General features: G+C 55.8%; 2 protein-coding genes across 2 annotated transcripts; both read left to right on the top strand.

The window, feature by feature from the left end:
* Positions 1-13377: 13377 nt before the first annotated feature.
* Positions 13378-17906, top strand: LOC113194976 (kallikrein-15). The gene is made up of 5 exons (XM_026406323.1): positions 13378-13420; positions 16143-16293; positions 16726-17009; positions 17104-17240; positions 17754-17906. The coding sequence occupies exons 1-5, from the start codon at positions 13378-13380 to the stop codon at positions 17904-17906; spliced, it is 768 nt and encodes a 255-aa protein (XP_026262108.1).
* Positions 17907-19399: 1493 nt separating this feature from the next.
* On the top strand, positions 19400-23190 carry LOC144250377 (kallikrein-1-like). Its single transcript, XM_077793150.1, has 5 exons — positions 19400-19445; positions 20995-21154; positions 21986-22272; positions 22379-22515; positions 23035-23190. Exons 1-5 carry the CDS (start codon positions 19400-19402, stop codon positions 23188-23190), a joined length of 786 nt encoding a protein of 261 aa, XP_077649276.1.
* Positions 23191-26167: the final 2977 nt, after the last annotated feature.

The following is a 26167-nucleotide window of genomic DNA, read 5'->3' on the forward strand; positions in this document are numbered from 1 at the left end:
GGTGACAGAGGCATCCAGGGGCAGGTGGCAAGCTCGGGACTGAGGAACTCCCTGAGCAGGCTTATGAAGTCTCAGGTCCCCCACGCCCCCACTCTGCTGCTGGGAGCTGGACACGTCCTTCCACACCAGGAGCCCTGCAGGGGAGGAGCACCCAGCGCTGGTTGTTCTGGACGCATTCCCAGGTCCTGAAGCCAGGTGGGCAGGGCCTGCAGCCCAGAGAGACTTGATCTAAAAGGGGAAGAAAGGAGAGACCCAGGGTGAAAAGAAACGGGGATAGGACTGACCCTCAATGCAAAGCCCCATGTGCCCAAACCACAAGTCAGGCCTTTGCAGCCCAAGACCCAGTGTCCCCTGAAGTGCCATCACCATGGGTAGCGAGTCTCCCTGATCCCTATGCCACCCTGGCCAAGACGCCGACCTCCAAGTTCTTATGTCCCTGAAATGGAAGCCTTGGATGCAGAACTCGGATCATTACACTTCCACACCCAGAATCTGGGCCCCTAAGTCTACTGCTGCTCTTATAATAAACCTTGTGGTTCTATAGATCCACCTGCCACTCCGAAAATATGAGTCTCCTGGACTGAGGTCCTGAGCACTTCAAAATCCAGGGTTTTCCAAATGGTTTAAGGGTTTCCCATGACCCTTACTCTCCCTCTCTCTCTCTCTCTCTCTCTCTCTCTCTCTCTCTCTATATATATATATATATATATATATATATATATATATATATACACACACACACACGCCCATCTCCATCCTCATTCTCCAGCCCCGGGCACTCAATCTGTATGTCAGGGATTCCTATCATGCCCACCCAGGTCAGGAGCACCCCCATGCAAAAGCCACTGTCCTCTCCTCAATAGCATATTTCAGTCTCAGGAACCAGGCTTATGCACCTCAGATTAAGTGACATTTAAAATCGCTTTTGAGGACCACAGAAGAGAATCAAATGAGAGCCCTGCCACCTCCACTGACACCTGGTAAGACTTCCTAAAGTCCCTCCGGCTGGGCTAGTGCAGCTGCTCTGTAAAACCAAACAGTTCACAGGGATCCAGCCCTGGCTGCCTCTCAGAACTTGATAAAATCTTCCCTCTTTCCTAAGTGAGGGACAAGTAAATTCCAAGTGCTGTGAGGACGACAGGAGAGGGACTCAGATAATCACAATTAAAGATCTAAAGGCAGGGATAGAGGGATGTGCTCAGCCAGGGCCTCACCCCCACACACATAGATCAGGGTGCCCCGGAATCATCCTGGGAGAGGAAGTCCCCCTCTGCTTGAGTTAGGTCCTCCTGGATCTACTGTTCCCAGGCATCTCCAAATCCCCATCCAAACCTCAACCAAACTTAACCCGGGCCGTTTAACACAACCCAATCCACTCGCATCACACACACCAACCCAACCTTGCCTAACTCAACCCAACTGCTACGGCTCCCCGCATTTGAAAGGATTCCAAACTCATGTCCATCCTCACATCCCACACAAGCCAATGTCTGTGGCTGCCACTCTCCACCCTGAGCCAGTCCCCACACAGTTCCCATACAACCTCAGAATAATCCCATTTCCACCCAGGCCGTCCCCAGCCAACCAGACATCCCCAGTCCCCAACTCCACAAAAGCACAGCCGACTCCAACCCTTCCCTCCACTCTCACTGATCTTCAAGCTCCATCCTCAAATCTGTCCCCAGCACATCATGTGGCCAAAGAAAACCAAGCATGGCTGAGTACTGACTCCAAAACCTGCCCACACCCCTCCCACACCTCTGGCTCAGCGGGACAGCATAGGAGCTCCTGCCTCTGCCCTCCAGGCCTGTGTGTGCACCTGGGAGTCCACAGACAGCTTAGCTAGTCTTTCCCCCCACCCCCTAGGTACCAAGGATTGAATCCAGGTGCACTTAACCATTGAGCCACATCCCCGGAATTCGGTGTTTTTTGTTTTGTTTTGTTTTGTTTTTTAATTTTTTGAGACAGGATCTCGCTAGGTTGCTTAGGGCCTCACTAGGTTGCTGAGACTGGTCTTGAATTTGAGATCCTCCTGCCTCAGCCACCTGAGTCGCTGGAATTACAGGAGTGCACCACCACACCTGGCCCTGACTGGTCTTTGTTCAAAAGATTTGGCTGAGCTAATTCTGATTTGGGCACAGTGCAAGAGACGTGGAAGACCCGGGGAAGACGGTGGAACTGGAAGAAACCCTTAAGTGCAGGCCCTTCCTCCCTCGGCCCAAAACCCTTTGGAAGAGGGCAGCGCGCGTGCGCAGATTGCACGCCCAGGTGCTGCCCTCCAGTGAGGAGCTCCTGAGAATGGGCCGCCTTGGTCCTCCGTGCCTTGGGAGATCTGAGGCGCCAGGGTGGTCCCATCACTCTCTCCCCAGACCCTGGGCCAAGGTCCCAGCCCTGCCTCTCTCTCACATCAGGAGCAGCAAGCCCCACACATCTGGAACTCAGCCCACCAGGGCTCCAGCCCCGCCCTCTCCAGAAGCGGACCCCCTCAGCGTTCCCCCCCAGAGCCCCTCCCAAACCCAGATCCCCCGGCTTCTGAGCCCCGCCCTTATTATAGGTTCCCCAATGGGCTGCCCACCCAAGGTCGGGAGGCGGACCGGGAACCCTGGTTCGGCGGGATGTGGTAGACAGTGTTTGACCGGGACTGCTGAGCAGGTGCCGGCGCCAGGCAGCCCGGTCGGGTTTCTGAGGTCTTCTGTGCCCCGCCCCTGGGCCGCCTTTTCAAGGATGTTTGCCCAGAGCGGGAAGCCTTGCCAGATTCTGTCTGCCTCCGATCTGGTTTCTTACGTCCTGGGTAATAAAGATAACATCTCTCTTACAGCAGCCTTGTTGACTGTTGCGGGGAATAAATGTCTCTCTAGGGCAGCTCTGTTTGCAGCCCCGGATAATGAAGACAGAGCTCCATCAGGGACACAGGCTGGGCCGGTTTAAGGATTTTGGGCTCGGGTTCCTTGCCGGTGGCGCAAACTGCGGCTGCACCCAAGCTGCCTGCACTGCTCTGGTCTCTGACTCTGTGGGATTTGTGGTCAGAGTCTGAACAAAACCTGAAGCTCCCGCTGCTCTGCCTGCCGTGAGTAATGAAGCTTAGACCCAAGAGAGTCCTGTGTTCCAGCATCTGGACACCGCCGCAGACTTTTTCTTTGCAAGTTAGTAAAATCTCAGACCCTTCCGAGTATTTGGCAAGCATTGGGCACTGAGGCTGCACCTGCAAGGGGGGTCCAGAAGGGCCCCAGCCTGGCGCAGTGGGCAGGAGGAGAGGGAGCAGGCCGAGGGGCTGATGGGACTTGGTAGGGGGCAGTCTGAGAGAGCCCCAGGGGCAGAGTCAGGTAGGGAGTTAATGAAGTCACCACCACCTTCTTCAGGGCAGAGAGATCAAGTCATGATTAGTTTCTGTGCAGATGGCAACTGATCATAGTCTCTGAAGACCGCTGGATCCAGAGTGACCTTGACCTAGTGGGCACCCCTTTCTAAGTCCCTTCTGCTGTCCAATGATGCCAGTAGTATCCACCTAGAAGGGTGCTGTGAGGAGGAGATGAGTGTTTGCAAGTGCTGACGTTTGGCCTGGCCCAGGCTAGGTGCTCAGCCAGCACAGACCCAGGCGCGTGCTGGTCACAAGGCAGAAATGAAGGACAGAAATAAAAAGCTGAGACTGGCAGGTTGTCTGGCTAATAAATCTGCATATCCACCTGCCTTTTGTCCCACTCTGCTGTCCCATTCATTCAATCGTTCATTTGTAAGAATTAGGGATGCATCCCATCAGCATCCCATCAGAAGCATCCCTGCCTGAGCCACATCCCCAGCCCTTTTTATTTTTATTTTGAAACAGGATTTCACTGAGTTGCTAAGGCTGCCCTCTAACTTGCAATCCTCCGGCCTCAGCCTCCAGAGCCCCTGGGATCACAGGCAGGCGCCACCACATCCAGTCCTACCTGTAAAAAGCTTTCCTGGCTCATGAGTTTTCTGAAGATGGAAATTTTAAGGAAAAAAAAAAAGTTTCTTCTCTCATCCTTCAAATCTGACTTTCATAAAACCCATTTTCTTGCCCATTTGACCCTGAGTCTCAGTGGAGCACCACAAGCAGCAGTGTGGCCTCTTGTCCCCATGCAGTGGTGGCTCCCATAGCCCCATGAGCACCTCACATACACATTGGAGTCTTGCCGTGACCTTGTGAAGGAGAGTGTGCAGCAGAGGCTGGACCTTGTCCAAAGGGTCAGGCCTTGGCCCTCGGCTCCTGGGAGGCCATGTTGTCCCGGGGCCTGGACCCCCCCAACAGTCTGACAGTGTAATTCACAGTGAGGGCTTTGGGGCTTCACATCAGCCAGACTTCTGGAGGACTGGACACTGAAGGTCATCCATGAAGGTGATCCACCATGTCTGTGTGTGACCCAGCTAAACTCGGACCCTGGGGCTCAGTCAAGTTCCCTGGTCAGCAATGCCCTACACACTGTCACACACGATTTCCAGGACTTGTGTGCCCAGCAGTGTCATTATTTGTCCGTGTGACTCCACATCTGTTGCCACTGCACACCTGTGCAGGTATCTGGACCTGCCACCCGAGTGTTGCAAATCTGTTCGTGTGTCCCTACTGCGTCCTCCCGAAGTGTGACACCCAGCTGTGTGACAGCTAAACATGTTCATGACTGTGTGTGACTCACGTGAGTCAGTGTGTGCCTAGAAAGGGTCTTGGTGAGAGGGACCACACCTGTGAGACTGCAATAATGCTTTCCCAGTCCCAGCGGGCAATTAAAGAGTGTCAGTAGGTGGCGCTGTGGACACTTATGTCTCCTGGAGAGACTGAGGGAGAAAGGGCTGGCGAGAAATGGAGGGAGTCGGTCCACGCCCCTTCCAGGAGCCAATCCAAAATCACATCATGCTGGGCACAGTGGCACATGCCTGTAATCCCAGTGACTCTGGAGGCTGAGGCAGCAGGATTGCAAATTACAGGCCAGCCCCAGCAACTTAGTGAGGCCCTCAGCAACTCAGTGAAACCCTGTCTCTAAATAAAATGCAAAAAAAAAAAAGGGGGGGGGCTGGGGATGTGGCTCAGTGGTTAAGCACCCCTGGGGTCAATCCCTGGTACAAAAAAAAAAAAAAAAAAAAGTCATGTCATTAGTACAAAATATGCTCTTATTATCCAGGAAATCCCAAGGGTTTTAGAGGCTCTGTACTGAGGACTGGAGGCAGAGACCAAGATACCTACTTCTTAGTATTGCACACAAGCAGAAGGGTGACCAGAACTGACCAATGAGCCACCTGTGTGCACCCATGTGTGTGTCTGCCCCCGCCAGAGAGCCCTTCTCTCCCTGTTTCTTTTTGCCTTCTGCTCTCCCGAGTCCTACAGAAACAGGACAGGGAGAGACAGGAACTGGAGAGAACGGGCAGCGGTACAAGCTAGAGAGAGGACAGGGGTCTAGTTTTAAAAGCCAGAGACATCTGCAGAAATCCATGGCAGCAACTGTGAATAAAATGCAGGGGGAAGGGTGGGAAAGGTCAGGGTTGGGGACAAGGACATCCTCAGGAATCCTTGGCCCCTCTCGAGGCGGGGTCCGCATTGGTGGGCTGGGCTGGGCTGGGCAGGTGGACGATGTGGCTTCTCTCTGCTACCCACCACCACATCCTGTACAGAGACAGGTCCTGGGGTCTGGGTTGCTGGTTGTGAGGCAGCAGGGGGTCCGCCACAGAGGAAGAGGCTGTGCCCAGCCCCTGGTGTAGAGGGACATGGGACTTGGTCTCACAGGCCCCTGGGGAGAAAACGGAGGAGACTGGGAACATGGCGTTTCCTGAAGTCCTGATGTGATCCTGACCTAGAGGGTTGTGTCCAAGGACAGGAGGCAGGAGCCTGGAGGTCGGCTACCAGGGGCAAGTGGCAGGGGACACCATGGCCAGTGGCTTCAGAGTCTGGGGTGAAGGTAATAGGATCCCAAAGGGTCAGTGGACCAGGTGGCCTACTCTGGTCCGTCCCTCACTCAGCTTGCGGGGAACCACCTGCCCACACAGCCCCAAGAGGGTGCGCCAGGCAAGTACAGGGTGCCCCAGAGCAACCACCCAAAGCCACCATCCTCGGCTTCCCACAGCATCGCCCTGTGAGCTGTAAAGCACCCAGCTGCACTTCGACGTCCTGTTGGTAGGACAGGCCCTGCTGCCCACACGGGACCCAGTGGGTGTGGCCTGCATGGTGTCAGGCTGGAGCCTGGCGATGGAGAAGGAACCCCGGACATAAGAGATCCCTGTGTAACCTGTGTGCGGGAGGACACAGGGGCCAGGATGGAGATGGGTGCACACAGTCAGGCAGACGCTGAGTCAGAAGCGGACACACAGAGCGGAGTCCCGGAGTCGGCAGAGCCCCAGACTCGGCGCACTGAGAGGAGGAGAGACGCCTCGGGGTGGCTGATGGACACACAGGCCGTTGAGCTGTTTCACTTTATGTTCCCACAGTGCCGGCGGCCAGGTTCTAAGGAGTACCCTTCCTGCTCTATGTGCGCATGCGTGCGTGCGTGTTGGATTGTACTTTAAGGTCTGCCTGAGGTGTGTGTATGTCCAGCCCCGGGGCTGCAAATGCCCCAAGCATACTGTTCACACACCCAAAGGAAATGGAGGACTGATTTCCACAACGTAAGTATCCATACATATGTCCCCTAAATAAATCATGTATCTGATTAAAACAACTGATGTTTATAAAACAGGGGGTTTTGTTTGTTTGTTTGTTTTGGTACTGAGGATTGAACCCAGGGGCACTTAACCACTGAGCCACATCCCTAATCCTTTTTACCTTTTTAATTTTACTTAAAGTCAGAGTCTCAACGAGTTGCTTGGGGCCTAAGTTGCTGAGATTGGCTTTGAATTTGTGATCCTCCTGCCTCAGCCTCCTGAGCTGCTGAGATTTCGGGTGTGCACCAGCACATCTGGCTATGAAGCAGTTATGATATGGCAGGCATTATCACACCCATCCAGATGTGTAAACACACACACACACACACACGCACACACAGAGTTTCCCATGTAACCCTTGAGAGCCCCCACATAACAGAGGAGGAGATGGAAGCTCACTGTAGACAACTGAGTTTCTCCAGGACTCAGAGCTGGCATGTGTGAACCCAGGTGGGTGGCCTCTGGGTGTGGCCACTGTACCACAGACCCATGACTGCCTCTGTCTCGGGGGCCTGAGGGCACCTTGGTGTCTCTCCCTCTGCACCTTAGTAACACCTTCCCTTGCATGTCCAGGTCCGGTGTGTGGCGTGTGCCTGGGTGACATCAATGTCCTGCCACACTGGAGGCTGGATGGGGTCTGTGTGTGTGTGTGTGTGTGTATGTGTCCAAGTCCATCTGCGTTCCCACATGAACATCCGTGCTGTGATTATTGAAAGTACCACCTGACACCCACCGAGTGTGTTTCAGCTTAGAGTGCTGTCCTTGTCAGAGCCTAAGTGTGCAGGTCCAGTTGTCCATGGCTGACTATGGCCACACATGTAACTTAGTGTGATAATGAATTTGCTGAGATGCACAAAGTCTGGGACCAAACCTGTGCCATTCGTGTGTGTGTGTGCATGCGCGCGTGCCCAGCCCAGCACCGTGCTCTCTTCCTCCTGCCTGCAGGTGACATGTGTACCTCTGTGTGGTCCAGAGGAACAGATGGGGGAAGGAGCGTGTGTGCGTCTGGGGAAGGCTGGGGGTGGAAGTCCTCTCATTTTCATTGTTTGTGTTTGGTGGGGGCTGGATGAGGGAGGAGGAGGGTCTGTGTTAGAGTTTCCCAGAAACATAAAGCCCACAGGATTTATGGACGCACAAGAGGACATTTACTACGGGAGTTGGCCCTGGTGACGGAGGCCAGACATCCTGCCATCTGCCGTCTGACCTGCAGAACCAGGAAGCCAGCGGTGTGATTCAGCCCAAGTGCTGAAGACAGAGAAGCAGGAGCACCAGTGTCCAAGGGCAGGGAGGACAGATAGCCCAGCTCAAGGACTGAGGGACTTTTTCTTCTGTTCCCGCCCTTGATGGACTGGATGAAGGCCACGCCCAGGGGCGGAGCCAGATCTTCTTTGCTGGGATGCTGATCTCTCCTAGAAATTCCTCAGAAACACACCTAATATTTGCGTATTCCTTAGTCCAGTCAAGTTGACACATAAAATTAATCAGGGTCCAAGGTTGGGGACTGGACCATGGCTCAGACTGATCCTTTGCCTGAGACCCAGGAGATGTCCCCCACCCCCCACCCCCACCAACCGCCTGTCCTTTCTTCCTCTGTTCTCTCTCTCTCCCTCCCTCCCCGCTTCCTGCAGAGCCTGGACTCCGCCCCAGGAGCAGGGCCACCTCTCCTGGGTAATTCGCAGCCAGCATCCCCGCCCTAAGCCCACTTGTTGGTCTCCAGAAAGAGGCCAGCTCTCAGGGCCACGGGGAGGGAGGAGCAGAAGCGCAACAGTCACTGTGGGGAGAAGACCCCAGGGCAGCTCTGGGGTGCCAGTGGGCAGTAGTGGGAGGCAGCGCTGGGAGCGGAAGTCCGTCTGGAGTCCCATAGTGGCCGCAGGTCCTCCAGTCCTTTGAAGGAGTCCCCTGAGGGATACTCGACTCATCCAACTGTATACCGACCTATGCCTGCCACCAGCTGGGGACAACGAACTGCAGGCCACACAACCACGGTGCCGACCCAGGGGTCTGACAAACCCCAGTGCATCCTCTCTGCCCAGGCTTTGCAGGGTTCATGTACCTGCCCCTTGCCCAGACCCTCAGATATACTGCTGTTCTCTTGGCAAGCCTCCCCTTACTTCAGGGCCCGGGACTGCAGAGCCCCAGCCCTCCTCCGGCTGACCCAGGGGTCCAGGCCCTGGCCCTCCTCCCTCAAGCTGTGGAAAGAACCACCTATGGACAAATACTCGCTGGCGCCACCTAGTGGCAGGACCCTCCCAGGACAAGGAGAAGAAAGGCAGGTTTCCTGCCTCCTCCAATCTTCCCCAACGGCCCAAAAAATAAAGTCTCAGAGAAAAGCTGCGTTCTACACGTGGCAGGTCTTCCATTCAATGTCACACTCTCACGCTCGGGTCTCACACATTCATGTTCTCTCCCTGAGCCTCATTTTCCCCATCTGTAAAACAGGGTTCTTGATAAAGGGGGTTCAGGGATTCTGAGAAAAGTGCCACCCCAGATCAAGAAACAAAGTTCCCTTCAGTCCTGGATCTGCTGCTGCCAACTGTCACCTGAGAAGGACCCCCTCAATCCCTGTAATCCCAGCTTCCCGGGAGGCTGAGCCAAGAGGATAGCAAGTTCAAGGCCAGCCTGTTCAAGGTGAAACTTTGTGTCAAAATTAAAAAGAGCTGGGGATATACTTCAGAGAGAGAGCACCCCTGGCTTCAATCCCCACCATTAAAAAAAAAAAGGGGGTTTAGAGTTACCCTGCACTGATATCACATCAGGCCTTCATGTCTCCTCTACAGAGGAGGAAGAGGCAATCGCCACTCCCACTTAATAGACAGGCAGCCAAGGCACCGAGAGGCCTGGAAATGTGCCCAAGGGCACACAGCACTGGGTGGCAGAGACAGGATTAACACCCAGCCCAGCTTGTTCCAGAGCCCATGTCTGAATTAGGTGCTGTGTTAACTGGTGTTCAAACTCAGCCTGATTTTACAATTCACACCCCTGTTCCGTGGGTATCAGGTATTATCTCATCCAACCCAGGAAGGTCCCCCCCTCTGCCCACCCCAACCTAAGACCCCCCCAAGCACTGGAGCAATAGATAGGTGTTGCTTCTCACCCAAGGGGCCACACAGGACCCCAGTCTCTTGACCCCCAACTTTAGCAGCCTGTGTGGTCTTGAACAATTCCACCTCCAGGATGGACTTTGCAGACATCATGGACAGGCAAGCTATCTCCTTGCACACATTAACGTGACTCTCCTGGAAAAGCTCTCTGAGGTGGTCCTCGGATGATCAGGTTTATGGGGAGCCGCCTCAGGGGAGGCTGTGAGCAGGGGAGGGGAGCGGTGAGCTCTGGGTATGCAAAGACCCTCTGTGGCCATGTGGTGGCTGCCACCCCCAAGGGGACAGACTGCCAGATGAGGGCAAGAAGACCGCTGGGGCCTGGGGCCAGGAGGAGCCAGGGAGAGAGAATGACTGAGCTCGAGCCGGGCCAAGGGGACAGACAGGAGCGAAATGGTGTGGGGGAGGAGGCTGGGGCCGAAGGTCAAGGACTGGGGATGGATGGAGGGCAGGGAATGTGGGGAGGGGAGGGTGGACAGGTCTCTGGAGTCTGGTGATATGAATGGGTGGACGTGGAGGTGGGAGGGTCCCCTGGGGGTCTGGAGATTGAAATGAGTGAGGGCCCTGAGGACACTGGGGAGGGGCTGCGCAGGAGCAGGTGGCTGCCGAGCTGGTGTTGGGTCTGAAGGAGGAGAGCGCGCACTTGGTGGGTTAATTCCTCCAAGGAGGAGAGGGGGTCAGAAGGCTCAGGCCGCAGCTGGGCAGGTGAAGGGCATCTGCGGAGAAAGCCCAAGCACTGCACGGGTCTGAGCCGGCCAGAGCCGGCGGGAGGCGGGTTGCTGAAGTGGCTGCGCAGGGGCGGGCGTGCTCCAGATCTGGTGTCAAGGTTGGTCGGTGTCACGCGGACGGACGATGTCAATACCTGCCTGCGTGGGCTGCAAGGAAGAGCACGTGCGGCCCGCCGTGATGGAAGGCCCTCAAACAGGCCTGGTACGGGAGGCCTGTGGCTCATCTGTCACCACCACCACTTGCCACCGGCAGCAGGCCAACCAGCGGTGCCTGGGGTCAGAACGCAGGATTCCTGCCGGTTGCCTCTTGTCCTCTGTATGACTTATGGCTGTGCCGCCCCTTTGTGAAGGTTGTTCAGGAGGAAGCCATCATAACCAGATGGGCAACTGAGCACAGGGCGCAGCCCAGAGCCTGCAACTGAAGCTGTGGCCCAGAGCATGAACTTGGGGGAGACAAAGGGACGAAGGAGCTCTAGAATAGCTCTCAGCCTGGGGATCCAGAATGTCCGCAGGTCTGGAGTTCTCATGGCTGGAGACCTGAAGTTCTAGTATGCCCTGAGGTCTGGGGCTCCAGAGTTTCAGGGTGTCTGGAGATCTGTGGTTTTAGAGTATTCTAAAAGCCTGGGTTCTACAGTGTCTGGGGACCTAGACTGCCTGAATGTCTTGGGGCCTCGAATCTGAAAGTCTGATATTCTAGAGATTTGGAAGGCCTTTGTTTCTGGAGGGGCCGAGTCCCAAGCATCCAGCAGTTTCCCATAAAGGAGATGCCTTCCCAGACAGAAGAGGGATGGTGTGTAGAACAGGTCCCATCCTTTGCTGGTTCACTTGAGGTAAGTCCCTCCTGCTCTCTGAACTTACTCATTAGTGAGACTCTAGACAATTGCTCAGAGCCCTCTGGGGTTCTGAGACACCAGAAGCCAGCCCCAAATACCTGAAGCCTTGGGTCATCTTAGTGTTGATCTCTGGCCTCCAGAATGCAAATTTCATGCTCCAGAACCCAGAATTAAGACCACAGAATCCACAATACAGACCTAGGTTCCCAGTCTCTAAATTCATACTTTACAGTCAAGATCCTAGCGATCTCAAACTTGTGGAAGCCAAGTCTGTCTCCCAGTCCAGCCTTTTAAATGTGCAACGTAGATCTGGAACTCCAGACTTCATATTCCAAATCTGAGTCTAGAGCAGACTCTAGAACCAAGGCATCAAAATCCAAAATCTACCATTTGTACTCCAGGCCCCAGGCTTCACACAGCCTGTGTAAAGTTTTCTGACCTCAAGTCCAGATTCCTAATCTGGATTCTAGATCCAAATACCTGTGGTCTAGAATCCAAGTCTGAGACCTCAAAGAGCATTCAAAACCTTGACCCCAGGATCCAGATTCCAGACCTGAGATCCCAGAACTCAGACTTGAGAATTCACACTCCAGACTTCCAGTTATGAATAACAAATTCAGGACCCCAAAGTCTAGAACTCAAGCTCCAGATCCAGAATCCAAGCTCCAACTCCAGAATCCAAGATCCAGAATCCTGCCCCAGGAACAAGAAGTGTGACTCTAGAATCCAGTTTCCACACTCCACACCCCAAATTCCAAGCTCTGTATTTTGAGGTCCTCCAAACTTTCTTGCACTTGCCTTCCTGTCCCCTGCCCCTGGAGGAAAATTCCTTCTCACAGACTCAGACAATAACTTCAGCCCATAAATGCTCATTAAGCCTAGTCCCCCACCCCACCAGCCACCCAGGCATCCAGCCTGTAAACCGGACTCTCAGACACCTCTCACCCCACCCTACACCACCCAACCCAAGACCCAGGTGGGACTGGGACCTTATAAATTCAGGCATTCCAGTGCCTGCTTCCCTTCTGCTGCCATCCAAGCTGCCCTAGATGCTCCTGGAGATCTGGAGGGGGTGAGATCTTTAAGAAAGAACTTGAGAAGCGGGAGCGCAAGGGGTGACACTGACCACCCTGGGGGAATCGAGTGTCAAAGGTACTGGATAGGTCCATGTGTCCGTTACTGAGGGCCCAAGCTGAATCTGAACCAAGACAATGTCCTGAAGCTTCTAGAAAAGCCCCTATGGGAGGAGGGGAGATAGAGTGAGCCAGGAAGGTCTGTAACTCACTCCCAAAGCTTCCCCAGATCCCCCATGGGCCAGACCCAGCAGCCACAGAGCTGGGAATCCAGAACCAAGTCAGCCGGGGCCTGCTCTCAAGGAGTTCCCAGTCTGATGGGGGAGGGAGACGCCACCGAGGGCCAGGGAGGTCAGAAAAGGCCTGCGGGGCTGAAGTGGACCATGGAGAGGAGGGCATACCTGATGGGGCACAGCCTGAGCCAAGGTGTGAAGCCATGGGACTGCAGAGGGGGGAACAGCAGCACTAGAAGGACAAGGTCACGGAGACCCAGCCAGACAGGCTGGAGGGCAAGGGCGCGCTCACGTCCTCTAAAGTGGGGCTGAGGGGCTGGGGCTGTATCCCGGGATCACTCAGGGGTCTGTGGGGGCTGTGAGCAGGGAGGGGCATGGACGGCCAGCTCTGGGAGTGGACGAGCCCAGGGGGACCTTGGTTTGGAGACAGGCTGGGGAAGTGCTAGACTGAAGGGGACCGAGGGGAGGCTGGGATTGGGTCCTGAGCCAGGGCCTTGGGGATGGAGAGATCAGGAGCTGTTGGCATGGTGCGGGGGTCTGTCCTGGTGCCTAGAGGAACAGTAGACCCTCCAGAGATGGGGACCCAGCAGGAAGAGCAGGTGGTGGGGGGCTAGGGGAGATGGGGGGGGGGAGGAGGTTTTAAGCAGCAGGGGGTTGGGGGGAGGAATGAGCTGGTGCCTGGAGGCATCCTGGGGCTGGGGTCCAGACACAGCCCGGTTCTGGTTCTGCTCTCCACAGACATGCCTGAGCCCTGGCCTTTCTCCACAATGTGGCTTCTGCTCATCTTCTCCATCCTGGTGACATCTGCAGGTGAGGGGGCCCAGGGTGGGTCCCACTGCCTGGGAGCATGGTGCCCTCCACAGAATGCCTAGGTCCCGGGACCCCAAAGCACCTACCTCACAGAGACCACCAATGACCCTGCCCCCACCCTCATCCCACCTGAGCCACCTGCCAAAGTTCCTGAGTCCCTGTGCCAGCCTAAAAGCCATCGGGGCTCTGGAAACTGCTGTCTGGATCCTCTCCCTGCCCATGACAGTGACCAAAGTTCTGGCATCTCACAAATCTGAGTTTGAGTCTTGGGCCTGCCCCTTCCTTGCTGGGTGACCTTGAGAAACTTGTTTCACCTCCCTGGACCTCAAGTACTTTCCGGATAAGACAGCAGGTACCTGTGACAATAACGGTGAGGCCTCAGCAACATAATGTGACCTAGTGGCCATCCCTCTGAGCCAATAATGTGGGTAATGCATGCAATAAACATTGAACAGGGTGGAGAAGCCAAGAATTCAGACTCTGGGTTCAAATCCCACCTCTGCCACCTCTAGTTCCCCGATGCATGATGGAGAGGCCGTCCTCCCCACGGGTGGTGGTTGAGAATGAAACATGGGGCCCTCCAGGGCCCCTATGAAGTGAGCACCACATCCCTCAACTGCCAGGGGAAGGGGCTGTGGCTCAGAGGGATGGCCACTAGGTCAAGGTCACCTGGGTGGCAGTTCAGCTCCAGCCCAAGCTCTGCCACTACCCCTAGACAAATCACATGTAACCTGATGCCTCCCCGGAGAAATTCTCAAGTGGATCTGTTCATTAACTCCCTCCTGCCCCTCACCCCTCAGGCCTCCCTATGCTGCCAGCCTCCCTTGGGGCTTTCCCTGTGCCCCCCTCCTTGCCTCCCACCTGCCTGCTGCACCCAGCTGGGGCCTCCACCCTCCTCCAGCTCGGACTGGCCAGGTGCAGCCCGGTGCCCAGCTGTTCAGCCAGTGCCCTCACACCCTTCTCCATAGAGGACCTCACCCTTCTTCAGTTAAGCCCCTCATGTACCACATCCGCATTCCCAGCCTCACCCTCACCTTGGTGGGCAGAGTGGGGGCATTTGGTCCAATTATGTAAATCCAGCCCCAGTGAGGGTGTCTGTGTACACGGCTGTGACCTTGGGGCTATACACCCTGCCCACATGCACATTGCCCATTGTAGGAAGCTGTGGTCCTGTAACCTGGAAATGTCCCGATGTCCTTGTGCATGCCACCATTGTGTGTGTGTGTGTGTGTGTGTGTGTATTGGGGGGTTCCACATCCTGCCCATATGCATGAACCAGGTCCCTGTAGGTGAAACCTGATGAGTGACCTTGAACACCATGGATCTTGCTTGGGGGCTGATCTAGAAATGGATAAACATGACCTATCCCAGTCATCTGAAAAGTCTTTGACCTTGAATGCCTGGCCCTATGTCTGGGTGTTGCCCTGGAGTCTGATCTGGTGGGTCCTCCTCTGAGTGTTGGTTCTCTAGTTTGTTGTCTGCAACTTTGATTCTACAAAATGGCTTGTGGTTGGAATCACTGTTTTGACCTTGGCCATGGAGGTCGATACAGATGTCTACCTTAGTACGGCCATATGTGTGCCCACAAATAAATCTATGGGTCCTTTGTTGAGAATAACAAGCATTTACTAAGCAGTTCCCAGTTACAATGTTGCAGGTATGATTCAACACACACACACACACACACACACACACACACACACACACACTCCTATTTCATCTTTACAAACATCCCCATCTTACAGATGAGGAAAGAGAGGCACAGAGATCAAATAACTTGCTCTAAGTTTCACACCTTGTATATTTGAACCCAAGGTTAAGGATCCCACCTTCTTTGCCTAGACCTGTTATGCACATGTGCTTATCTGTGACACTGGGTGCCAAGACCACACTGGAGACTAAATTTAGGTCTGACCTGTATCCAATGTTGAGTGTGTGTGTGTGTGTGTGTGTGTGTGTGTACACAACCATGTGTTAACTGTTTCATACACAATGTCTTTGCTGTGATTCTCGAAGCTCTAACCCATGCACCTGCAGTTAATTTTTAGCTTAAAGTGCTCTCCCTGTCTGTTCCTGTGCTTGCAAACCTGGTGGAGTGTATATGTGTGTTCAGGACTCTATGGGGCCAGTTGGTGAATGTGACTGACATATACAGAGCCAGGTCTGTGTGTCAAACCTATTGAGTGGCTACATTCACTTGATATCATGACACTTTGGGACCCTGAATCACTAGTTCCAAGTGATCACCTGTCTGAGCCTCACCCCCAATCCCAGAGAACTCCTTGCCCTCTGATCCTTTCTCTGTCCTCCCTCTCCCGGGTTCCTTAGCAAGTGGGGCTAGACTAGAATTGCACAAAAGGCATTTGTTGTAAAAGCTAGAGAGGACAATGCTTCACAATAAACAGCAGGGACCCTTAAGAAATTGGGACCCAGTGTGGTGGTGCGTGCCTGTAATCCCAGGGACTTGGGACTCTGAGGCAGGAGGATCACAAGTTCGAGGCCAGCTTTGGCAACTTAGTGAGACCTAAGCAACTTAGTGAAACCCTGTCTCAAAATAGAAAATACAAAGGGCTGGGGAAGTGGCTCAGTGGTTAAGCACCCCTGAGTTAAATCCTCAATACAAAAAAGAAAAAAGAAAAAAAGAAATTGACATGGATGGAAGAAAGGCGTGGGGGTGCGGAAGAGGCCAGGTCTCAAGGATCTTCTGCCCCTCCCCTACCAGCCCAGGATAGAGACAAGGCGCTGGAAGGGGAGGAGTGTGTGCCCCACTCCCAGCCATGGCAAGTGGCCCTCTTCGAGCGTGGGCGCTTCAACTGCGGGGCTTCCCTCATCTCCCCACGCTGGGTGCTCTCTGCTGCACACTGCCTCACCCGGTATGAAGGCGGGGCGTGGGGTCCTGCCGGGGCTGGGGGACAGGCGTGGGGGCTAGTTTTGGGGGAAGTACGCGCTGCTGCCTGGAGCTTTGGGTTGAACGGGGAAGAGGGTCCATATTCCTGGGTTCTGAAGGAGGAAGAAGCTGGAGGTCAGGGCTCTTAGGTCCCTGGAGGAGGAAAGAGTCTGGGGATCTGAGAAATCTAGATTCTGAGGAGGGAAGGTCTGAAACATGGAGGCTGAGTTCCAGGTGCGCCCATGCTTTCAGACTCCCGGATCCCCGAGGGGCAAGAGCTGGAACCTTTTGGCCTCAGGCATATAGGTTCATAATGGCACCTGGAGATTCCCAAAGGGTCAGAGGATTCCAGGTTGCACACTCTTTGATCTCTCTGTCTACTCCTTACTGCACTTGCGGGTAACTACTCGCTGCACAGCTTCATGAGAGTGCGCCTGGGCGAGCACAATCTGCGCAAGCGTGATGGCCCCGAGCAACTGCGGATGGTTTCTCGCATCATCCCCCACCCGCAGTATGAAGCGCGCAGCCACCGCCATGACGTCATGTTGGTGCGGCTAGCCAGACCTGCGCGTCTGACCCCCCAGGTGCGCCCAGTGGCTCTGCCCACCCGTTGCCCCGACCCAGGAGAGGCCTGCAGGGTGTCTGGCTGGGGCCTGGTGTCCAACAAGGAGTCCGGGACCACAGGAAGCCCTGAGTCTCAAGGTGTGTGAAAGGATGGACCTATCCTCCAAGGCTCTTGGTAGAGGGGACAAGAGCCAAAATGCACTGTATGCTCCAAGTCTGCTATCCTCCCCAGTGAGCCTCCCAGACACGCTGCATTGTGCCAACATCAGCATCATCTCGGACGCCTCTTGTAACAAGGATTACCCTGGACGCCTGACAAGCGCCATGGTGTGTGCAGGAGTGGAGGGCGGAGGAACGGACTCCTGCGAGGTCAGAGCACAGAGGGGCTAGGAGGTGGGAGAAAGCCGGTGGGTACGGGCTGCAAAGTTGGGACATCTTGGATTTTGTGTGATTGGAGCCATGAAGATGCTAGAGTTAAGTCCAGATGTGTGATAGTAAGAGTGGTTATAATACTGGTTAGGTTGGAGTTGGAGCTAAAGATGGAAATAGGGTTAGCTTGGGATAGCATGATTGGTGTGAGGATGGGGAAGAGTTTGGTTTGATTTGGATGGGAAATATGTTGGGGGCGAAGTGGGCTGGGATGGATTTGGAGAGGAAACATTAGATGTGGAGACTGGGAGTGAGTTGTGTTAGATGTGAGGATGGGCATGGGTTTGCTTTGATGGGTTGAGTTTCTTCAGGTTTAGCTGAGCAAGTTGGGCTGGGGGTGCCTGGGATGGGGTGGGTTGGATTGAGATTGCAAATGGTAATTAGGATGGGGATGGGATGGCTCTGAATCCAGGAAGTTCCCACTCAACTTGAGACACCCCCCTCTTCCCACAGGGTGACTCCGGGGGACCCCTGATCTGTAGGGGTGCTCTTCAGGGCATTGTGTCCTGGGGTGATGTCCCCTGTGACACCACCACCAAGCCTGGTGTCTATACCAAAGTCTGCCGCTACCTGGAGTGGATCAGGGAAACCATGAAGAGGAACTGACTAATTGGCTTACCTGACTGAGCGGAAGCCTCCAGGGCTGGCCAGCGGTCCCGTCCTGCCCTACTAGGCTATTATGTCCCTGTCCTGCCCTGCACCTACTATGTCCCTGTCTAAGTCCCAGATGGTAGCCAAGGACTTGTCATGCCTGAAGCCAAAGCTGGTGTTCAAGGTCACCTGTTTAACACCAAGATTAGAGGTTGATTCACATTTCTCTGTAGGAGTTTGTCACTTTCTTCTGGAGATGAAGGGAAATGGGAGCCAGAAGCTGGGGGTGGGGGACTCAAAGAACATCTCCAACCTGTCCTTCCAGGAGGTGAGAGGACATGGCTTCAAGCAGGGCTGTGTCCACTCAGCACATGTGAGCAGGTGCGTGCTGTTGAACAGGGTCTCAACCTCACTCACCCTGGGTCCTCCCATCTGTAAAATTCTGATCCTGATATCACTTGCCTCCCGGGGTGGCCGTGAGGATAAATTGAGGTCCTACTTATGAACTGATTAGAATAGTGTCTGGCATTGAGTAAATACTCTGCATCACTGGATCCCAGAGAGGGACCCCCACACACTAGGTTACCCAGAATGACTTCTTTATCTTAAAGATTAGTTCAAGGTTTCCTGATGGTCGTGACAGAAAAAGGCAAACACCTCCTTTCCTGAATCAGATTCCTAGGGAGCAGAGGCTGGGACCCTGTGAGCTGTTGTGATTTTACCAAAGAGTCAAGATAACACTTTGGAAGCCTGTGGGTTTACCCTTGAGGCCTCAGGAATCTCGTTCCTGGTTCTCTTCAGAGATCCCAAAATGTGATTTTCAAGATCACGGGATGTGGAAGCACATGAACCTGGTTCTTGAGATCTATTTTATTGGTGGAATGGGAGTGGGAGTTGGAATTTGTGGTGATAATGTGACCCAGGAGGGTGGGTGGTTAATCCACATCTCTGGGGCTTGGAGGACATGACCTTCAGGAGTGAAAGGGTCATTGTGATCCCAACACTGGGGACACACTGAACTTGGGAATGCTAGAGATCTTGCCCTGGGAGACCCTGGAAACTGTCCCTATAACATGTACAAGTCCCCCTAATTTTTATTAAGAAAGGACCAAGTCTCAGGTCTAGGAGTGCAAGCCTCAGGGCAGTGTGAATGCCAAGACTTATATTTAAGGGAGAGCTAGCAGCTGAGAAGCTGCTCTCAGGGCTCTGAGTAGTGCCCTGTACCCCTGAGCAAGTCCCCCCCCCCCCAGCTCCAGGGCCTGCCCCTCCTGGCCTCAGCCTGGGACTGCATCCAATGTGATCCAGGGCACACAGGACAACAGGTGCAGGTTCTCCCTCCCCTTCCACAGGGGTGGGAAAGGGTAGCCCAGCCCGCCGCCAGGGGCAGGGCCTTGGCCAGCATCTGGGTGCCAGCAGGGCAGGGGCGGGGCTCTGGGGGCATTAGGGCTTTTAAAGGCTCCCCAAGGAGGTTCTTCAGCTCCTGCCTGCCTCTGGACACCTCTGTCACCATGTGGTTCCTGGTTCTGAGCCTCACCCTATCTCTGGGGGGGACTGGTGAGACAGTGGGGGGCTGTGGAGGGGACCAGGGCCCTGACTCTCATGCTTCCCTCCCCCTGTAAGTCCTTCCTCTCCTGCCCAGCACCCCAGCCTTGACCCTCCAGGCCACAGTCACCCTATACCAGGGATCAGGCGCTTCCTTTCTCTCCCAGTTCTCCACCTCGAGGGGGAGGTCCCTGCTCCTTGCCACTTCCCCAGATCTTTCTCCTCTTCCCAAGTCCTCAGCACATCTCTCACTCTCTTTGGGGTTCTCCAACTCTTCCAGGGGAGCTCTAGTCCCATACAGACCCTGGGACCCTGATTATCCCCTCTGACCCTCTCTCTCTCTCTCTGCAGTTCGATGGTCTGACTCCTGAATCCCCAGATCCCACCTCACCCAGTGATCCTCCCACCCAGCTGTCAGCAATCCATCTTGTCCTCCAGACCATGACATCAATCCCCTTTCCTCCCAAGCCTCCCAGACCCCACCAGACAACCTTGCTTCCCCAGAACCCCAAGCAACACCCCAGTCTTCCCTCCCAGGATGAAAATCCAAGCCCTCCACCATGGGCTCCTTTCCCTAAGAATTCCCATTGCTCCCCAAGCTCCAGCCTTTCCTCCCCAGGAGCAAAGCTCTGCTTCCTGGGACTCCACCCCCAGCTCCACCCTACCTCCCTAGTCCGGCCATCCTGCCCTGACCTCCCCAAAGGACCACAATAACCTCAATCCGTGATTCTGAAACCCTACATCGGGTCCTCCATCTCCACTTCACAGCCGTGTGGCCTTCTCCATGCCTGTCCCGGACAGCCTCCAGATCCCCCAGCACCCTCAGCCCAGGAGAAGCAGAGCCCACCTCTCACCCCATCCCAGAACAACTGTCACCACTCCCTCCAGGGTCCCCATCCCAGTCCTGATGCAGCCTGTTCTCAGGACCACTAGAGGCCATTTTGCAACACAGGAAGGACCCTGAAACCTCACAGGAGCCTCCTCCAGCTTTAACCCTGCCCCTTCTTTTATCCTTCAACTTGGAAACCCCAAATCCTAACTCTTCTGCCCAGCTGGCCCCTTCCAGCCTGTCCTGGTTCCCCAAGTCACCCCCAGATTCCCCTGCCCAGATACACTGTCCCCTCAGACCTGGTTCCCTAACGCCTTCTCCTCTCCTGAACCTCAAAAGCCCAACGCAGGCCCTGCTTCCCCAACCTAGGAGCCCCTAAACACCTCAAGTTCTTCTTCCAGCTTCTGATTCTCCTGGGACTCCTTTATGGAATCCCTCCTCTGTCCACTCTCCTCCCACCCCTCAGCCCAAGACCCCAAGTGGCCTGACCTCCAGACCCACGCCTGCCCTTTGTCTTGCTGCCTTCTCCGTCACTCCTGGGGCCAGCTCTGCTCTCAGAGAATGAGGACTAGCCATCCACCCACAAGCTCAGGGGTGACTCTTGAATTTGGGTCCTTTCCCCAAAGCACTTGGCTGCGTCCCCAGGTCCCCAGTCCTGACCCTCTACCCCCATGTCCCTTCCAACCTTCAGCACAGTTCCCTCTAAGCCTCGTCCTCCAACCCTTCCAACAGGCGCTGCGCCCCCCGTGCAGTCTCGGATCATTGGTGGCTGGAAGTGTGAGAAGTATTCCCAGCCCTGGCAGGTGGCCGTGTACCACTACACCAGGTTCCAGTGCGGGGGCGTCCTGGTGCACCCCCAGTGGGTGCTCACAGCCGCCCACTGCAGCAGCGAGTGGGTACCAGCAGGGGCTGGGGAAGAGGTGTCTCGCCCCCCAGAACTGGGCAGCCAGGGCCATTCCCTGGGTGACCTCAGGCAAAGCTGGGCCAGGAGAGTGCTGGCTTTGCAAGGAGGAGCAGAGCTGGGACTGAAAACCCTGTCCCCGCTGTACCTGTCTCTCAGTACTTGGCTCTGTGTGTGTCTCTTTCTCTCCATGCGGGGCTGGGTTCTGGCCTCTGTCTTCCTTTCTTCTGTCTCTGAGTCTCTGCCACCATCTCAGGCACTGCATGTCTCCCCCTCCGTGTCTCCACTCCTCTTTCTCTGGGTCTCTGGCTCACTCCTCTCCCCCATCACTACTGGCCCCATTCCCAGGGGGACCCCGAGAAAAGGCAGGCATGCACCCCAACCTGTGTGCCTGGGAGGGAGCTTCCCGCTCTGCCCTGCTTCTCTGTGTGTGACCATCAGTCCCCTCTGGGGGAGACACAGGGAAGGGCTGAACTGGAGCTGAGGGGGGGCAACTGAGAGAGGAGGAAGAGCGGGAGGGCGGGGGCAGGGGCGACCTTGGGCTCTGTGCCCAGCTGCCTGCCCTGCTGGGGACCCTGGCCAGCTGCTGCAGCTGAGCCGCTCCCAGGCCTCCCCCCACTCTCTCTCAGCTCACCCACTTCCTCTCTGCTCCCTGTTCTCTCTCTTTAACCCTGCACCCGTCTCCCACCTTCTCAATTCGCTCTCCTTCCTCTTCCCTTTGGCTGTCCCTGTCCCTGGCTTTTCTCCTCACCTTCTCTCTTTGGGGACCCTCTCCGTGCTCCCGCCCCTCCTCTCCTCACTCCCTCCATCCTTTCTCCCCAGCAATTACCAGCTGTGGTTGGGTCGCTCCAACCTGTTTGACGATGAAGACTTGGCTCAGTATTCCCAAGTCAGTGACAGCTTCCCACACCCGCAATTCAACTTGAGCCTCCTGAAGAACCACACCCGCCTCCCCGATGAGGATTACAGCCACGACCTGATGCTGCTCCGCCTGTCGGCGCCCGTGCAGATCACCAAGGCTGTGAAAGTCCTGGAGCTGCCCACCCAGGAGCCAGAAGAGGGGAGCACCTGCCTTGCCTCGGGCTGGGGCAGCATAGAACCAGAAAAACGTGCGTCTGGCCAGACGGTGCAGCCTGGGGCTGGACACCTGTGGGAGGGAGAGGGTGAGGAGCCAGCTGGGATCCGGCCACAGCCCTTTCTCTCCTTGGCCTGCAGATGTGTTCCCAGATGATCTCCGGTGCGTGGACCTTGAAATCCTGTCTAATGAAGAGTGTGACAAAGCCCATTCCCAGAAGGTGACAGATACCATGCTGTGCGTCGGGCACCTGAAAGGTGGCAAAGACACCTGTGTGGTGAGCCAGCCCCTCCCCCGGGGTGTGGGAGGGCTGGGGTCTGAGCTCTTCCGATTCTGAACTGGGGTCTGATAGCTAAGTGTGCATCGCTCTTCTGCTGCCCAGCTGCAGTCCCTGCCCCAGAGCCTCAGCCTCCCCCACACCCGCTCCAGGCCCCGCCCTCACCTCGACCTCCACACGGAGTCCCCCCTGGTCCTCTGCAGGTGTGGATGTCTAATTAGAAAGCTCCCTGGAGAGCGAGCTCCAGGACACACACCCCCAGTGTCTCCTAGCTGTGCCTACTGCTTCCTTGCCGCCAGGTCTGCAGGCACTGTCCTCCTGGACCATGCGCGTGTGCCCCCCCCTGCCCCCCCCCCGCAAGAGACAGACTCTATGTCCCCTTGGCCAGCAGTCTGTCCCTCTGTTGGAGCCCCTTCTTCCAGGAGTGGGCTCTGGAATCCCCAGGTCTGAGAGCTGGCTTGTAGCTGGAACCCAGGCCCTGCAGACCCTTCTCACTCCCTCTCCCTCTCATATTCCCAGGGTGACTCGGGAGGCCCACTGGTCTGCAATGGTAAGCTACAGGGTGTCACGTCATGGGGCCATGTCCCATGTGGCAGTCCCAATATGCCTGGTATCTACACCAAAATACTTTCGCATTTGACTTGGATAAACAACACCATAGAGAACAACTCCTGAATGTCCCACGTTGTGTCCCAGTCTCAATAAAACTGAATATGCATCAAATGAGCGTAAAGTTCTGGCATGATTTGGCCTTCCAGATGTTGGGTGGGCACCTCCACGCTCAGGAGCCACAGAGCAGAGGTTAGAACTTCCCCATGGGTCCCAGTCTTGTGAGCGGTCATGAGCAGGCAGGGGACAGAAAGGGGCCCTGACCAAGGTAGACCAACAGGCAGGGGAAGGCTCAGACCCCAAAGGGCAAATCAGGAGCACAGCCATTAGTTCATGCCGGGCCTGACCCTAACCTGGGAGGGCAGGTGCGGCCAGGGAGAGTCAGACAGGGAGAGGCTGGAGAGCCTCAGGTTTTATTGTGGCAGGAAGCCAGGAGGGGCTGTGGGATGCGCTCTAGGGAGGGACCTGGTGCGCAAAAGGGTGAGGCTACACCAAATGCAGGGCAGTGGAGTGTCCTCGGGAGCAAAAGCGACGTCCACATATCAGGTGGAGCTGGACCTCTGGGAGGGGAGTTCTGATGTGTACTGCCAGGGCTGAGAGGATGGCCAGAGAGGGCTGGGCACCAGGGGCGGGGCTACTCAAATGGCCACACTTCTGGGGCTTGGCAGGACACGGTGGACCAATCAGAGTGGCAGAACCCCAGGACTTCCATGGCAGGGGCCTTAAGAAGACCCAGTGGTTGGAGACAGAGCCGCAAAGGGTGGACCCTAAAACAGGGGGCAGGGCTTGCCCTTGTCTTCAGAGGGCAGGTGGCCTGCGGTCAGCGAGCGAGGCCTCCTGGGAGGTCTCATCTCTGGAAAGTGGCCACGCTGCACAGGCCGGCCTGGCACCCAACAGCCGTTACCAGGGATCCGAGAAGCTTGGGTGTTACTCCTTGGAGGAACGTAGGCGACCGTCCTTGCTGGCGCTTAGGCGGGGCAGGTCCAGGACCTGGCAGGAGCGCCTCAGCGGACACTGCTGCGAGGCCCACCGGCGACTGCTGACCGGCCGCTCCAAGGAGGACGTGTAGCGGCTCCATACGCCCACTTGGTTTAAGTAGGACAAGATTCCTGGGAGAGGGGCCTGGGTGGGCGCTGGACTCTGGGCTCCATCCTAGGCCCGCCACCTCCCTCGAGGCCAGCTGCCTCTGGTTCTCCCTGGGCTCCCCCCTCTGCCCTGCCAACGCCCTGCCCTTCTTTCAGAGCCTTGCGCTCACCGGCCCACAGCATCAGGGCGCTGGCACACCAGCACAGGTAGAAGGTCACCATGTAGGATACCTGTGGCCTTGGGCGCAACATCTGGCAGTTGACTACAAAAAGCGTCAGGCTGAGGAAAATCAGGAGCCCTGCACTGGGGTGGGGCCAGAGATGGCAGGAGGCTGGACAGTGACCCCCAGGAATCACGGTGGGAGAAGAGAGAGAGACTTCCTCTCCCACCCTCTAGGACAAGCAAAGAAACGGGCATGCTTGCACACAGGACAGACTGACGCCTGGAGGGAGGGGAAGGGAGGCAAAGAGAAAGACAGTGGCAAAGAAGGGATTCCCACACGCGGCTGACAGAAAGAACAGGCTGAAATACACACAAGTTTGGGCCCAAGAGACACCCCAAGGCCAGCAGACAGTGAGCCTTGTCAAGGCAGGAGGTTGGGGGCACCCTCCACCCTGCCACTCACCAATGCCGATGCTGAGGGAGCTGAAGACGAAGTCCAGCTTGCTCAGGCGGCGGAAGAGTGGTCGGAAGGAGAGGCTCATGGAGAGGAGGAGGATGAGGCACAGGGCCATGGCCAGCATCATGAGGCCCTTACTCATGTGAATGAGAACTAGAGAAGTGATGACAAGTACCACAGTCACCCCCAGACACTCAGGCCACCTTCCAAAGCACACTGACACCCATAAGCAGCCCAATAGGCACCCTAGGTCTGATCACAGATAGCCTCAAAATCACCCCTAGAAACTCCAGAATAACTCCACTCTCAAAAACAGTCACCATTGGCCACCTTCAGAGAATCTCCAGAGACACCCCCAATCCTAAGATCCTCCCCCAGAAACTCCCGGGAGACCTCCACCCTCAGTCACTTCCAGGATACATCTGGAGGCCCTGTAGCCCATGCAGGGTAACTGACCTGTGACCTGGCCCATGTCGGGACACTTGTGCCTCCTGCAGTTGGTCCAGAAGCCCAGGTAACCAGTGTAGGAGCCCTGCAAATAGGCCATCTGCCCATCCACCACGCTGAACACCATCAGGGCAGAGAGAATGATGAAGACGAGAGACCAGCCCCGCAGGATGAACTTGCGGTCCTCCTCCCAGGAGAACTGGGCTGCCGGGGCAGAAGAGAGTTCTGAGGGCTGGATCTTCTCCATCACTTTCTTGTATCCTAGTCTCCATTCCCAACCCCAACCAAGCTCACCTTTCATCCCAGTCTGAATCCCCTCCCATCCCCCCCACCCACAACCATCCCCCACCTAACCCATACCACAACCACAGCCTCATCGCCGACTGTTCCTGTCCCATCCCCATCTCTACACTACCAGCAGCCCATCCCACTCACATTATTCTCCCCTTCCTAACCTCTAGCATAGCCCCATCCCCACCTCCAGTTCCAGACACATCCCCATTCCCATCGCTAACTCTGATGCCAATCCCATAACCCCATTCTAAGCTCCAGCCTGTTTGTGTCCAACCCCATTCTCAGGTCCCTGTTCCCCAAACTCCAGCTCCGACTCTGCTCTCAGCCACATCCACTTATCTCCATCCCTCCCCCAAACTCCAGGCCAGGGCACTATGACACCAGTTTCAAGGTGTGTTCCTGAGGGCAAGAACCATGGGGTCCAAAAGGGACCCAGATGCTGTACCGCTCCTGCCCCAGATGCTTTTGATCCTACCAACCTTCCCTTTGCCATTCAAGTCCCACCTCCCATGAGAGGGCAGTCCTGGTGAGAAGCTGGTGGGAGGCAGGGAGGGCTTGGCACTATTAGGCTGAGATGGGAGCACTAGCAGTGCCGCT

This window comes from Urocitellus parryii, chromosome 15, assembly GCF_045843805.1.
Source record: "Urocitellus parryii isolate mUroPar1 chromosome 15, mUroPar1.hap1, whole genome shotgun sequence".
In the NCBI taxonomy this organism is placed as follows: domain Eukaryota; kingdom Metazoa; phylum Chordata; class Mammalia; order Rodentia; family Sciuridae; genus Urocitellus; species Urocitellus parryii.

Excerpts from the sequence above, each read along its gene's own strand:
- LOC113194976 (XM_026406323.1), top strand. The coding sequence starts at position 13,378 with ATGTGGCTTCTGCTCATCTTCTCCATCCTGGTGACATCTGCAG. Across the intron at positions 17,010-17,103 it reads AGGAAGCCCTGAGTCTCAAG|TGAGCCTCCCAGACACGCTG; the intron begins GTGTGTGAAAGG and ends TATCCTCCCCAG. Across the intron at positions 17,241-17,753 it reads GAGGAACGGACTCCTGCGAG|GGTGACTCCGGGGGACCCCT; the intron begins GTCAGAGCACAG and ends CTCTTCCCACAG.
- LOC144250377 (XM_077793150.1), top strand. The coding sequence starts at position 19,400 with ATGTGGTTCCTGGTTCTGAGCCTCACCCTATCTCTGGGGGGGACTG. Across the intron at positions 21,155-21,985 it reads GCCGCCCACTGCAGCAGCGA|CAATTACCAGCTGTGGTTGG; the intron begins GTGGGTACCAGC and ends CTTTCTCCCCAG. Across the intron at positions 22,273-22,378 it reads CAGCATAGAACCAGAAAAAC|ATGTGTTCCCAGATGATCTC; the intron begins GTGCGTCTGGCC and ends CTTGGCCTGCAG.